The following is a 13395-nucleotide window of genomic DNA, read 5'->3' on the forward strand; positions in this document are numbered from 1 at the left end:
AGCCGGTCAGTGCTAAGCTTCACCCATCGTCTGAGCTTGTTCTTCCATATTTGCAATAAAACTCCAATGCTTGGCTAGGCTGCCAAGATGCCATTCCTAACATTGGTTCAATTGATTCCTACTAAAGTTATTCGGTTTCCAGACATATCTTTGGGCTCTTTTCTGAACCTACCAGACATTGTTCATTCCTGGTCCCACTGTCGGTTGGTTCCAGCTATCTCCCGGCGCCATGAGGAAACAAAGAAGTGTAAACCGCTCTCCTTTCAATCGGAGCGCGTATGCAAGGTACCTTTACAAAGCCTTTACAAGATATTTCACTTTTCATAATTCGTTTGACTGGACATTGATTGAAGCTGTTGAATTCTGCTGACATCACCTTTCGACTTTAATGGCCATGTTTCACAAACATACAGGGTCTTATTTGGGCTTTAAAGAATCGCAGTTTAAATTTTCTGCTTAAATCTCTGCTTGACCACGGTTTTCAGGGACGCTTAAGGTCTTGGTTGCCTTGCGAATGCACTTAGTGGGTCATTTCAACATTGCCACACACGATGCTAATTAGGTAATAGAAGGCTAAGACAAACCTAACATCTTTGCATTCTCGAGAACAATCTTGAGGATTATTTGCTGCTGTTTAGCATAAACTTAGGTACAAAAATTATCAAATGATTGCAACAGTTCACTTTGTATCAAAGCGTATTAGCTAAGCTCAAATGAAAGAAATGCACAGGTAATGCAGACCATTATAATTGTAAAAAATCTATCACAATTGTCTTAGTTTCGTACTAGGACAGGAGATTTGACCGCTGGCAGAAATCGATCTCGCTATCAGGTAAAAAAAGAAAGGTAATAAAAAACGCGATACAAATGAAGTAAGGTGAACAATTTTTTGAAGGAAACCATAATTACGCTGGTACAACTAAGTATTTTTTATCATAAGGTCCTTACTGTCTATATACACTATACTCGGGTCGATCTGATGCATCTGCTACATCTTGGCGTGCGATAAAAACTATCACACGTGCATAAAAATAAGTATACAAGAGAAGCTGACAGGTGATACCATTATTGAATAAAACCTGTTGAATTCATTTAAAATTAGTTTTAGCTTCAAACAAACAAAAAAGCTTTTAAAAAACGATAGAATGAGCACCAAATCAGCAACTTTAAAGCAAATAAAACAATTAATGCGTCTTTTAAAAAAAAGACAGAGCACATTCAAACATATAAGATGAAGGCTGTCGATATAACAAAAACCAAAAATTGCTCATGGCAGCTTTCCACCAACTCTAACTGCGCGCTGTTAAATGACACACGCACTCTTTTAGCACAAAATTGAAAAAATAAACAAAAAAAGCTCATTTTGGATTGAAGAGTGTTCTCAAAAGCATCAAGGCAATTGTTGCGTATTGAAACAAAGTCAATTATTTAGTTGCAAAAAATATTAACTGATTGCTCTTCATTGAAACACACAGAGCAAAAAAAACGGCAAGTACAAAAAAGGCGCATTTAGCAAAACACAAAAAATCTCTAAATAAGAGTTCCGAAAATCAGAGCTGCTAAACGCAAGTTCCAACTAACTGAAACATCACGAGATCGCACTTGAAATATTTTAAAGAATAGTGTGAAATGAACAATTAATAAAGAGTTATAGCAAACAGTGAAAACATCAAATATAAAAATTATGAATGAAGTCAGTCATTCTGATCAATATCTCGATTTCAACACATCAGAAGCATTAGTAAACATAGCACCTATTAACAACGGCAATATATAAAAACAGCAAAAAAAATCCGAAGTCCAAAATTTCACAGGAAACACGCGGTCAAAGTCAACCAGGACCATATTCGCGTAATGATAACTTCAAACAACAAAAACCGGATCATTGGAAAACACGGCATCAATTAAATAAGTAAACTATCAATAGTTAATGAAAATGCTCATTATATAAGAAGCAATAGTTGACTAAATGAAACAACGTAGACGGTAGATTTCCTGAATAGCTGCAAAATAGACTTGCGTGCCGTATAATATAGATAGAAACAGATACAGATATAAGTTGAAAATTTATAGGCGCCGCTCAAAAATCTAACAAAGTATTCAGCGATAAATTAAAGCTCGTTAAAACTCTTTCCGCAGAAGCCTTTTTAATTACGGACCTTTATTACACACAAGAGTTACACCGACCTTGAACTAGTTCAAATTAAACTTAATACTTCAAAAGTTTTAAAGAAGTCACTCATGATAAAAATCTAATCAAGCAAAAAATGGAAACAGATACAGATATAAGTTGAAAAAGGTATTGACGCCGCTCAAAAAGCTATATAAAAACATTCAGCGATAAATTAATAAAGCTTGTTAAAATTCATTTCACAGAAGCCTTTTAAATAGACACCTTTATTACACATATGAGTTCCTTTGACCTTAAACTAATTCAAAATAAACTTAAGTTTTAAAGTGCAAAAGTCATTTTATTGAGTGAGACAACTCGCATATGATCAAAATCTAATAAAGCAAATGACCTAAAAACTATTGCTAAAGAAGGAGAAAAATGAGGTCACGCGCGCAAACGCCGTTAGTGAGAGGAAGAAGTCATTAAGAAATTTTGACTTTTTCAGCTTTGCTGTGTGAACAAATGTAAAACAAAACATAAACCGACTAATTTCAGAAGAATTGCTCTTGAACGACAGGCAGGTGGAAAACATTTGACCCCGCTGGGGTTGAAACCACTGATCTCCGGATCCATAACCAAACGCAGTGCCCACCACTTTTTGTTATGCTGCAACCACTTTTTGTTATGCTGCAACCAATTTTATATTAGCAACAAGCTTTACTTTGGAGTGAGAGCAATAGAGATCACTCAAAAATGAAGAGCAAAAGCGTGAAAAGTCACCTGAGAAGTCAAAGAATGTTCCAGAAGAAAAGCGCAAAAACGGTCAACTGAAAAATTTGCATAAGACCAACCCGTTTACAATCATTGCTGAACTTCGTTTAAGAGCAATTAAAAAGAGCTACTGACAATAACCACGAATACCGCAATACAGCTCCACTCAGCTGACAGCTTCGCAGCTATAAAACAATGTGATCCCCAGTTTCCTATTAATTAATCATAATTGAGAACACGGCGCATTTGTTTCTTACAGTGGTTTAAATGGGAGTCGAGTTGATAAAATCATAAATGTTAAAAGACGCCAATCTGTGTGGAGCAGCGGCGAAGAAGAAACATTGATCAGGCAGATAGTGCATTAAAAAACTGAACTCGATTATTAGCCAAACCTTTCTCGAGTAAACAATGAAGATTCTGTTCCCCTTCGTTCAAAACCAAGCAGGAGTTACACGGTGCTGCAATCACTTTCCACCTATTGATATTGAAATAAGTCAAATTCTTTTCAACAATGCCCGTGATAAGACCCGCCAGAGTCCTCTGAATAACACTCGTAATCCCTAACTGACTTCGTCTCCCTGATTATGTTTACCATTAATTTGTGTGAACGAACTAACGCTAGTTTTTGTCCGAAAACCGCAGTCCGGCTATCGAGGCCAAGCCGCGACCAGCGCCCATTGGCCCGCCAAGGACAATTTAGAATATGGGTATAATAAGTCACTTGACCTCATTTTCCAAGTTCAGCTTGCTTGCCTATCGGCTTACTTGACCGTCAGCTTTCAATTTACATAAACCATTATAAAGGCGTGATATGTCAATAATTTATGCTCGTATTTTAGGTAAGGGCAGGATTTAATTCCCATTATAAATGGGGAAGCATTCATATTTTCATATTAAGCTCATAAACGTATCGTTAGTAAATTTCTCCTCAGTTCAAGCAACTGCTAAACCACTCACCAAAGCAGTCCTTGACGAGTATGTTGCTGCATCCTTCTGTGAGGTTGCGTTGGAGATTGTAGTCCTGTAGGATCTTCACCAGGGAGTCCCTCAGACCAGGGATCTCCAGACCCAACTTAATCTTCTGGATTATTTTGATTGGGTCCACATGTGTGCCAATGTTATTCAGCAGGCCTGATATGTATTTGGGGTTGTCCTAAATGGCATTAATTTTACAAATTTTGTTTAAGAGACACGTTACTGCATTATTTCTAGACTTGAATGCTTGCGGATCTCTTCACGTCCATATTACAATTTCCGCCAACTCATAGAGATTGAAATTGGGTCAACTAAGAACCGCCCTTCACACCATAAGTATAAATCTCCAAAACAGTTTGTGAATCGCATACTTGGAGACTAGTGAGCTGAAAGGCTCTAAGAGCACTTAATGCCCGCTGGGCGCTACCTGTTTATCCCGTTTTTGAGGACGCAAAGTCAAATGGGTAAGACAAAAAATAGGTCAAGCGAAAAATCACATTAAAAAAGACCGACAGGACTAATATAATTGCAACAAACTTCGTTTGAGAGCAATTAAAAATGTATCTCTCGCCTCTCAAAATTGCAGTTATTACGCCCAAACTCAACCGGGCGCGAGCAATCTTTCGTGTTTTCAAAAAAAATCAGTTGTTTCATATTGAAACCTGTAGTATTAGAGAAACCAATACAGCATTAGAAGACGGGTTCTGCCTTTTAATAACAACGCGAAATGACAAAGTCTAAGAAAACAGCAAAAAACATAGCTGGCAGATTGCCAGAAAATAGCCGCAATAGATTCGTAGATCGGCAGTCTAAAAAAACAGTAAATAAGACAGACCAAAAAAATTTGTCTTTTCATTGAAGGCCGATATGTTACATTTTGGTTAAAAATCTGTATAAGTTATTGCTGCCTCTATTACCTCCTCCCAAATAACCTTCATTTAGAGTGACACACACCCATTTGACCTTATCTTTTTGAATTAAAGTAAATAAAAGTCAATTTCAAACTGAGGAGGTCATTTTTGAGAGTGAGGTAAGTCAAGTGTGACCAAAAATTTAATCACGCGAATGAACAAAAAACTCGCTCCACTAAGAGCCAAAAATGACGTCACGCATGCAATTCAGTTGAAATTGCATGAACGAATGAACAAAAAGTGGCTGTGACGTCATATGATCGTAACAAAAATCATGACGACGAAATAAAAAACATAGCCGGAAGAATTCCGGAAGCGACTCGAAGCGTCAAAATTTCACTAACAAAACCGTAATTGCAACGGAAGCCACTAGCTTTTGTACTAAACCAGAAACTCACTACTTCTCCAGGTCTGCTCTAAAAATTGAAATCATTTTTAACAAATGAAAAAATCAATATACCGAAAAGAAATGTAGGTGCCAGGACAAAGCTGGAATGATACCAACTAGAAGGTGAAGAATATGGGCACAATGTAAGGAACACCGTAACAAAGACATTCTTGATTTTTGAAAGTTAAAAATCAATTTAAAAAAATCATTAAAAAGGAATACACTTCATTTTTCAGCACTCAAGACATAGAAAAGATAACTAGTCATCCGATACAAAGATATATCCTCCTGAAGAGAAAAAAATTAGGAAAAAGCAGAATTCAAATACGAAATATTGGAACATGTTGCAAAAAAAATGGTCAAAAAACATTTAAGACTGAATTTACGAAAAAGTTTTAACTGTTTTTCAAAAACTTAACGCCAAAAAATGATTGAATTTTTATTGCAGCGAAATTAAAGTCCCTCATGTTGCACAAAAAGACTATTTCTAGCAATTACAACCAAAATACAAACAGACGAAAATCGGGAAAAATCTACCAAAATCGGATTAGCATATGTACAATTTTATAAAACGAAATTACATCGATGTAGAAAGAGGCGATGACTATATGAATGATAAAAGAGAAGTTGCACTATGAACTGATTTTTGACAAAAAGAGGGATAAAAGATCCAAAAATGAAGAAATTAATACAAAAAAAATAACTAAAAAATCAAGAAATATGTGCCAATTTTCAACTTGAAAGGCATTTTCAGGCTCTGCAAAACACTGTGGCATCAATTTCCGAGATTGACATTTCAATATAGTATCGAATAAAATTTATTTCTACAAGAAACCAAATTAAAAGCAAAAAAATTGGGCCGCTTAGACGAAAAAACGGCTAAAAACGATTATCTATATGTGCAATTCAGTCAAAAACTACTTTTCAAAGTCAAAAAGTCATTCACTAAACGCAGCGCATGATCAAAAAACTTCTCTCGCTTAGCGAAAATTTGTTCACCGAGACAGCTTTTCTCACTTTCGCTTTTAGGTCAAAATCCGCGTGAACAAATCTACTTCCTGTAAAAAAAACCAATACTCCTCTTCGAGTCGTAAAAAACCAAGAGAAGGACAATAATAGCCCCAGCTATCGCTGTGCGGCTATTAAAAAATAGCAAAACTTGAAAATGCGTTCAATTTTTCACTTAACCTTTGAGGACTCGATGAGCTGATCCCACAGGAACTGTTCGTCTACATCTTTGCAGTATGCAATTGCATCCTCCACTGTTAAGATGTCACTCTCATTAATGGCCTGCAGTGCTCTAGAGTGATCCCCAGTCCTCTTCATTATGTGGATCATCTCTTTCGTCAGATGCTTACTCTTGCAAACTTCGAAAGCCTGCAATATAAGTAGTATGACTTGAATTTACCCTAAAAGGTTTTTTGATAGTACAAAAATAATCTTTACAAAAATACAAATTAGCATTAAAAAATAATATAATATACTATCAACCTGCAGACGGAACAGCGGAATTTGATTGACCACCCAATCAAAATGTTTACTGTTATCAAGGTTAATCCAGACAGCACAAAAAGAAAGGATTTACAACAATTAATCATTGTTCATTTATGTTAAATATTCACTTTGAATGCAGAATCAGCATAGTTTTAAATACCTGTTGCTATGTTACCATAATTTAAACAGGCTCAAGTTAAATTTCACAATTGAGTAAACGCCGTTAAAAAGATCTTTCTTCAAATTCACAACTGGTACATCTACGGAAATCTACAAAAGCGAATTCTATCGAGCTTTCGAATTACATAACTGTACTTTATTATCATATAAATGCACGCCGAATGATCTTTTTTCTTGACCGAGCTCACCTTTGGGAAGTCAATTTCAGGGTCCTCTTTTAGGAACCCGAGCAGTTTCTTCGGCTCATACTCTGCAAACAGCTCGACCAGAAGATCCTCATAACCTCTGCACAAATTTGGATCTTTCGAATAGAGTAAATCTAGATAATCAAAAAGATATCTTTTCGCTTTCTGATTCTTACTGCGCCTCAGACAATCCACACAGTGCTTCACAGGCATTTCTTCAGTGTGGTTTACAAACAGTTCCAGGCTTTTGGCCTTGTCAAAATCCATTAAAGCTTCAACTTCAGCTGTCATGTCTGAATACAGCTTTCGTTTCTCGATGATTTCGAAAACGAAGTTAGTAGCACCAGTTGATGAGTTCATGTTTGCTCCCAAAGCGGGACTTCCCAAGATGGCACCCCCATGCAGGTATATTTTGAGAGCTGCTCCATAGTCTCCGATGTGTTGATAAAGTATGGCTAAAGCTTGTTGAAGGGTTCTGAATATCTGGCTCTCACGAGATGAAGGGTTCTTCAGTTGTTCTACTCCCTGCAACAAAACAGCAGTCAGTGAAGTTGTGTCTGACCTCAACTATGACCTATTCGTTCGTGATTCAAGGAACCTACGAGAACAGTCAGATCAATAACTAAGAAATTAAGTGTCACTTTTCCTCCTCGCGCCATCAATCCGACAATTCGAGAGAACAGTCTAGAACTTCACTAGATGTTTTCAGTTGAGACATTGATAAGTTTAAAAATTATTGATCTTTGATTTGATATTGGATTAATTCTGTTTCTGCCCTCCACCCAGCTCAGTGAGCATATAAATAATTTTTACGCCCCAGTCGCATGTGTTATATTTTACATAGTAACGTGCTATATAACCCAAAATTTAAAGAGACGGGGGGGGGGGTGGGGGTTAAAACCGTAAATTGTAAGAAACTAATCGGAAACTTACAACATTGTCTCGGTCGTCTTTCTTCAATTTATCCAACTGATCAGCCACTTCGTTCATTATAATGGTTGGGTTATATATCTGAGCAGGCCACTTATTAACCAACTGAAGAAACTGCTCTTGGTCTTTTTTCAGGAAGATCAACAGAATTAGCTCATAATATTCACATTTCAGCTGTGGTTCTGATGTTGGAATGTACAAACTCAGAATCTTAAGCTGGTCCTTTTTAATAAACCCATGAATAAATTGTTCCCAATCTTGCGAGTTTTTGCCAAGAATTTCCTTGCAGTTCTTGGCTGCCTTTTCAAACTCTTCCTGCTTGAACAATATATCCAAATAGCGCAGCCCAAACTGCCTGAAAAGATCTTCTTTTAACTCGCTTCGTCTATTTTGCGCCTCTTGGATCGCCTCTTCAAGATGTCCGTTGTCGAATAACCAATTCAGTCTGTCAACTAAGGTAGTGGGAATTGCTAATATCAAATCACTTCCGTTATATACAATGTAAATATTCTCTTGATACACGCTAGCAATTTTGTAATCTGCAGCAAAACAGTCTTTGTAATTTGTTAACTTCATCAACTTTTCGTTCACGATTTCATAATCGTCCAATTGTGTCGGCTCAATCAAAACGAAACTTGGAATGTCCTCGAATTCTGATTGGCTGCCATCTCCCGTCTCGGAGCCGTAACCTCCGCTGTCTGATTCAATTTGATCTGGGTAGCACATTATGACGTAATATTTATGAACTTTTTCATTGTACGGTGCTACGCCACATATGAAATCCTCAAGATGTATACATTGATGCAGCTCCAGGCGTTTGTCAGCAACACCTCGTGTGTCTGTCAAGGAACTTTCAAATATTCTGTAAACACTAAACGTCTTTCCCCACCCTATAATCAAAACAGAATCATCAGATTTCCAGCACAGGTGGCAAGGATACAGATCGTTCCGCAAAGACGTGTCACTTTTCTCGATGGATTCGAAATTGTATCTCTGTCTAATGTCGTATATTTGGACTCTGTTTGGTAAAGCGTAAGCAATAAAATACTTATGCCAGGCTATCGTAGAAACCGATCCGTGGACTCTGGTTAAATCAGTTCTCCTGTATTTGAAGAAGACTTTCTCCCAAAAAGAGGGTTTCTCTCCGCCAGTTACGAAGGAACGACTAACCGCGAAGTTGGGATCAAGGCATATGGTTTCAACTTTATAAGGCAAGCACTCTGCAACGTCAAACTCAGCGCTGAAGAACCCAAAGATATTAATACGCCCGTCATTAGAACATGAAGCGTAATATTCCCCACTTTCGTCAATTGATAAAGCTGTAACTGCCACTGGGTGAACAGGAAACTTTCGTTGACTAGTTACTTCATAACCATTATGATCGAATTGATGTACATGCCCATTTTGTGTTCCTATCATTAAAAACCTATCATTAACAGCTACAGCAGTTACTTTGCTCTTCTGGATAATTTTGACTACGTCATTGGATATACGCACGTACTTCAGAACCGGCTCTGCTTCAGCTTCTGATGAGCTCGAGTATGAATTTGATGGAGTGGACGAACCAACAGATGAAGTTCTTCTGATCAGACCATTGGAAATGTTAGGGTCGTTCAGTTGGATGCCACTGACCTGCATTGACATTGACATATCCATCTCTGACGGATGGAAGGGATTCGCAACTGTCATAAAACTCATGCCCCATCTGAATCAATACCTGGGGGTCTTTTCCTGTGGGGACTTTTTGTACCGGAAGGGACAATACTAGGCCCAATTCCACAAACGAGACAATAATAATAATAAAAGTTTCTGGACAAACAATAGGTCCATCCGGGGGTCAACCCGGTAAATAGATCTGTCAGTTTATCAAGTTCAGTTTATTCACTTCTGCAGTTTGAACATTCGCATAAAATTCGCCATGTCCAGGACTCTTTTTCATTGTACTTCAATTAGAAAAACTCCTGGTAGAGGTGTACAAGCTTCTTCTTGTATCTCAAAGATGTCACATTTGAAGAAACCAATGCAGATATTTGCTAGTTGAATTGCTCTGGTCCAGAAACCACATTCGCACTTTTCAGTCAAAAACGTCTGAACATTCGTGTTGATTGTGCACGTGTGCAAACCCACGTCCTGGATTGTGATATAGTCCCTCCAGTTTATGGCAACGCTACCATTTCAGCAAATAGAAGAATCAGATGATGTTCTTGGTAAAGTGACATCGGTAGGATGAAAAGGTTTAACAGAGCATTTTTGTAAGACTATTGGTGCCAAGAACCCATCCAACTGCTTTGCGTTGGACGCTTTCGAGTACAATGAGGTCAGACTTGCTGGTCTTCTACAGTGAAGAGGCATAGCTAATAATTGGCACTACACAACTAGTGAGTGCGTTTCTCTTATTCAGTAGCGTAGTGTTTGATAAGATTCGCTTACACCCGAGGGGTTTGAGTGCCTTGTGTAATTATTTTTGAAATGTTCTGTCCAACTAAGATTTTTGGAATGTTCTGTTACGCACGAAGAAGAGCGAAACGTTTCGAAGAGTCACGAACTTGGAACACGAAGACCCGTCATCCAAAGACCCGTCGTTCCTAGCTTGACGGGCACTTTTTGTTGCTGTATATCCCCAGATGCGCTATCACGTCTTCAAGAGTTCGGCCTCAACAAACATAATTCTCGGAGACTCCCAAATAAAACATCTCAACATCCCAAACTTCAATATTTTGTCACTACCCGGTGCTCAAATTCGCCACCTTTCAGAGTTTTTCCCACCAGCCCATTCCTACGACCGAATTGTTATCTTCATTGGCGGAAACGACCTATTCAAAGGCGATTTGCCGTCAACCCAAGAACCTCACGAAGTAGCCGAGGAACTAATCTAGCAAACGAGCTAGTTCCGCTTGCAAACAAAAAAGTGTACGTCATTGGAAAACCGAATCGGGGAGATTCCTCTGATAACAAAAAGCGCACCCAAGCTACTAACAATTTAATCCAAAAAGATGCCAGTAGGGCCAGCTGGGTATACAGAAGCATCAGTCATAAAGTCTACAACAGCCTAAAACACATTAGCAACGACAACGTCCACCTGAATCAACTAGCCCTTAGTAACTTGGGCTCAATCCTAAAGTGCAAAATCCTAACCCCTGTTAACTTTTCTACTGCCCTGAACGTAGCTGGTCATCTTGAAGAGTTTCAGTGTGAGAGGAATTTCTGCAAGTGTGGCTGTTTCAATCCAACCTACTAACTCAAGGTAACGTATTTTTTCTTATCTACTTAAGCCGTCGGTGCCAGTATTGGTTCTATAGGCTACTTATTAAATAAAATCATTTGTTAAGCTTGGCGTCGGTGCCAGCATTGGTTCCATAGGCTCCTTAACTCTTGGTTTTCAATCGCCATCACCCTCATCCTTTCTTTTCCTTTGTCGTCGGTGCCAAAATTGGTTCCATAGACAACTAGTCGTTTCATCTACTAAAGCCGTCGGTGCCAGTATTGCTTCCATAGGCTACTTATTATAAAAATTCGCGTCCGTGGGTCGAGTACCAGAGCTCACGTCAAAATCGGCCGACGAACGAATTCACGCTGAGATGGCGGCTGTAGAAGAGATGCTCGACTTTCTCAGTATCGAAGACAAGAAACTTAGCAAAATTCACCGCACTGCAAGATACGACTCCACAAAGACAGTCCCACGCAACCTTCTGATACATCTAGAAAACCCAATCAGCAAAGACTTAGTACTGAAATATGCTTATCGCTTAAAGGATTTCAACAAGCAAGTCTTCGTGAGCCTTGAGTTGTCACCAGTCGATGCTAAAGAAAACGAATGTCTGAAAATCCACCGAAAACTAACAGACGAAAATAAGTTTGATCGCAAGGAAATTCGTATTCGAAATCTAACAGTTGAAGTAAAGGTATATGTTGCATGGGTGACCAACACCGACTCCAACCCAAACATTGAAGACTCTTCCTCAGAGGATGAAGATGGGTCTTGACTAACCTCAATCAAAATGCTAACGTTTAACGTCAGAAGCCTTCTAAGCCTTGAAAGAAGAATGGCATTCTCAAACGCAATCGCAACTTTGAAAGACGATCTCCTTTGTCTGAAAGAAACTTGGCTCACACCACATGTGCCAAATACTGCCTTGTTCTTGCCAAATTACAGCATATATCGAAACAATAGGGACCCAGATATGTTCACTTCTAAACATGGCGGTGTTCTAATAGGAATCCGAAATTCGATTGAACATGAGCAAGTAAAACTAAGCATAGTACATGACGATTATGTGGCAATCAAAATCTACACTAAACCAAAACCTATACTAATCTGCTGTGTCTACAATCCACCCACTGGAAGTCCATTCCTACGGTCATCTGCACAACTATCAAACCTACTTTATGAAATTGAATTAACACGCTCAAATCAGATATGTCAAAACTTGATACTGACGTGAGACAAAATTTTTTTCTAAAACTGACTGGGAATCAATGAGCTCAAGTGATGATTATGAGAATGCATTCATTGAAAAGTGGTTTGAATTAAATTTTTCAAACATTGCTAAAAGACAACTTGATGTAGTCCTAGACAACACCCTCGGCCCAATTATAAGCTGCGACTTGGACAATAATCTTTTTTTCTAAATACTCCACAAATCAAAAACCTTGCTGTGATCACATCCCAATCTGCACTTACTTGAGCACGTTCATCCATCCCCACGCATCTGCTGAAGATGTCAAATTTGCTTTCAAAAGAGCAAACTTGGAGCACCTAACTGAGCAAATAACGAAATCACCTTTTGATCCGTACTGCTACAGCAATGTGAACGTCCTGGTTCAAGAATGGTACAAATGGATAAACAAGATCCTCGAAGCAAACATTTCTTAGTCACGCGGCATCGAGCCTCACTTCCCCCGTGGGTAACACCATCAACATCCCATCAAATCAAGAAACCGGGAACTAAAAAGAAACGATGGCAGATAATGAATCTGAGCAGGAGCCTCAAAATAAAGAAGCTTGAAAAACAAATATCAATTGAAATGGAGAAACATCAGTCAAATTTTGAATCCGAAGTTTTCGCAGGTTAACGGTTCTTTAATATACAGAAAAATTTTTGGGCAATAAGAAAGAGTCCTGCCATACCACCCATTGTAAACTATGCAAACACGAGCGCTAGAACCGATCAACACAAAGCAGAACTGTTTAGCTCATTCTTCCAAAAAGTGTACAGTAACAAAGTTGATTACAAACCAGCAGTCTCGAGGAAAAAACTTAATTCTCTGCATATAACAGAAAAATTGATAAGAGATATATCAAGTGAACTACAACTCAACAAGTCAAACGGGCCCGATAACTTTGTTAACATAATTTTTAAATTTTGCTCAGCAATTTTGAGCAAGTCTCTCGTCCTTTCTTTTACAAACAATGTCCCATAAAGGAAAATTCCCTTCGATCTGGAAAAG

The 13395-nt window shown here is 38.3% G+C and overlaps 1 protein-coding gene across 1 annotated transcript in view; it reads right to left on the reverse strand.

The window, feature by feature from the left end:
• Window positions 1-10565, reverse strand: part of LOC142345679 (vacuolar protein sorting-associated protein 41 homolog) — a 54055-nt gene extending 43490 nt beyond the window's left edge. Inside the window, exons 1-4 of the mRNA XM_075397902.1 lie at window positions 7951-10565; window positions 7021-7542; window positions 6347-6535; window positions 3842-4037 (exon numbers count right to left, since the gene is read on the reverse strand). Of these exons, the coding sequence (XP_075254017.1) occupies window positions 3842-4037; window positions 6347-6535; window positions 7021-7542; window positions 7951-9645 (2602 nt within the window). The 5' untranslated portion in view covers window positions 9646-10565. The remainder of the gene's footprint in view (window positions 1-3841; window positions 4038-6346; window positions 6536-7020; window positions 7543-7950) is intronic.
• Window positions 10566-13395: the final 2830 nt, after the last annotated feature.

Source organism: Convolutriloba macropyga, chromosome 9 (genome assembly GCF_964194025.1).
Source record: "Convolutriloba macropyga chromosome 9, txConMacr16.3, whole genome shotgun sequence".
Classification (NCBI taxonomy): Eukaryota; Metazoa; Xenacoelomorpha; order Acoela; family Convolutidae; genus Convolutriloba; species Convolutriloba macropyga.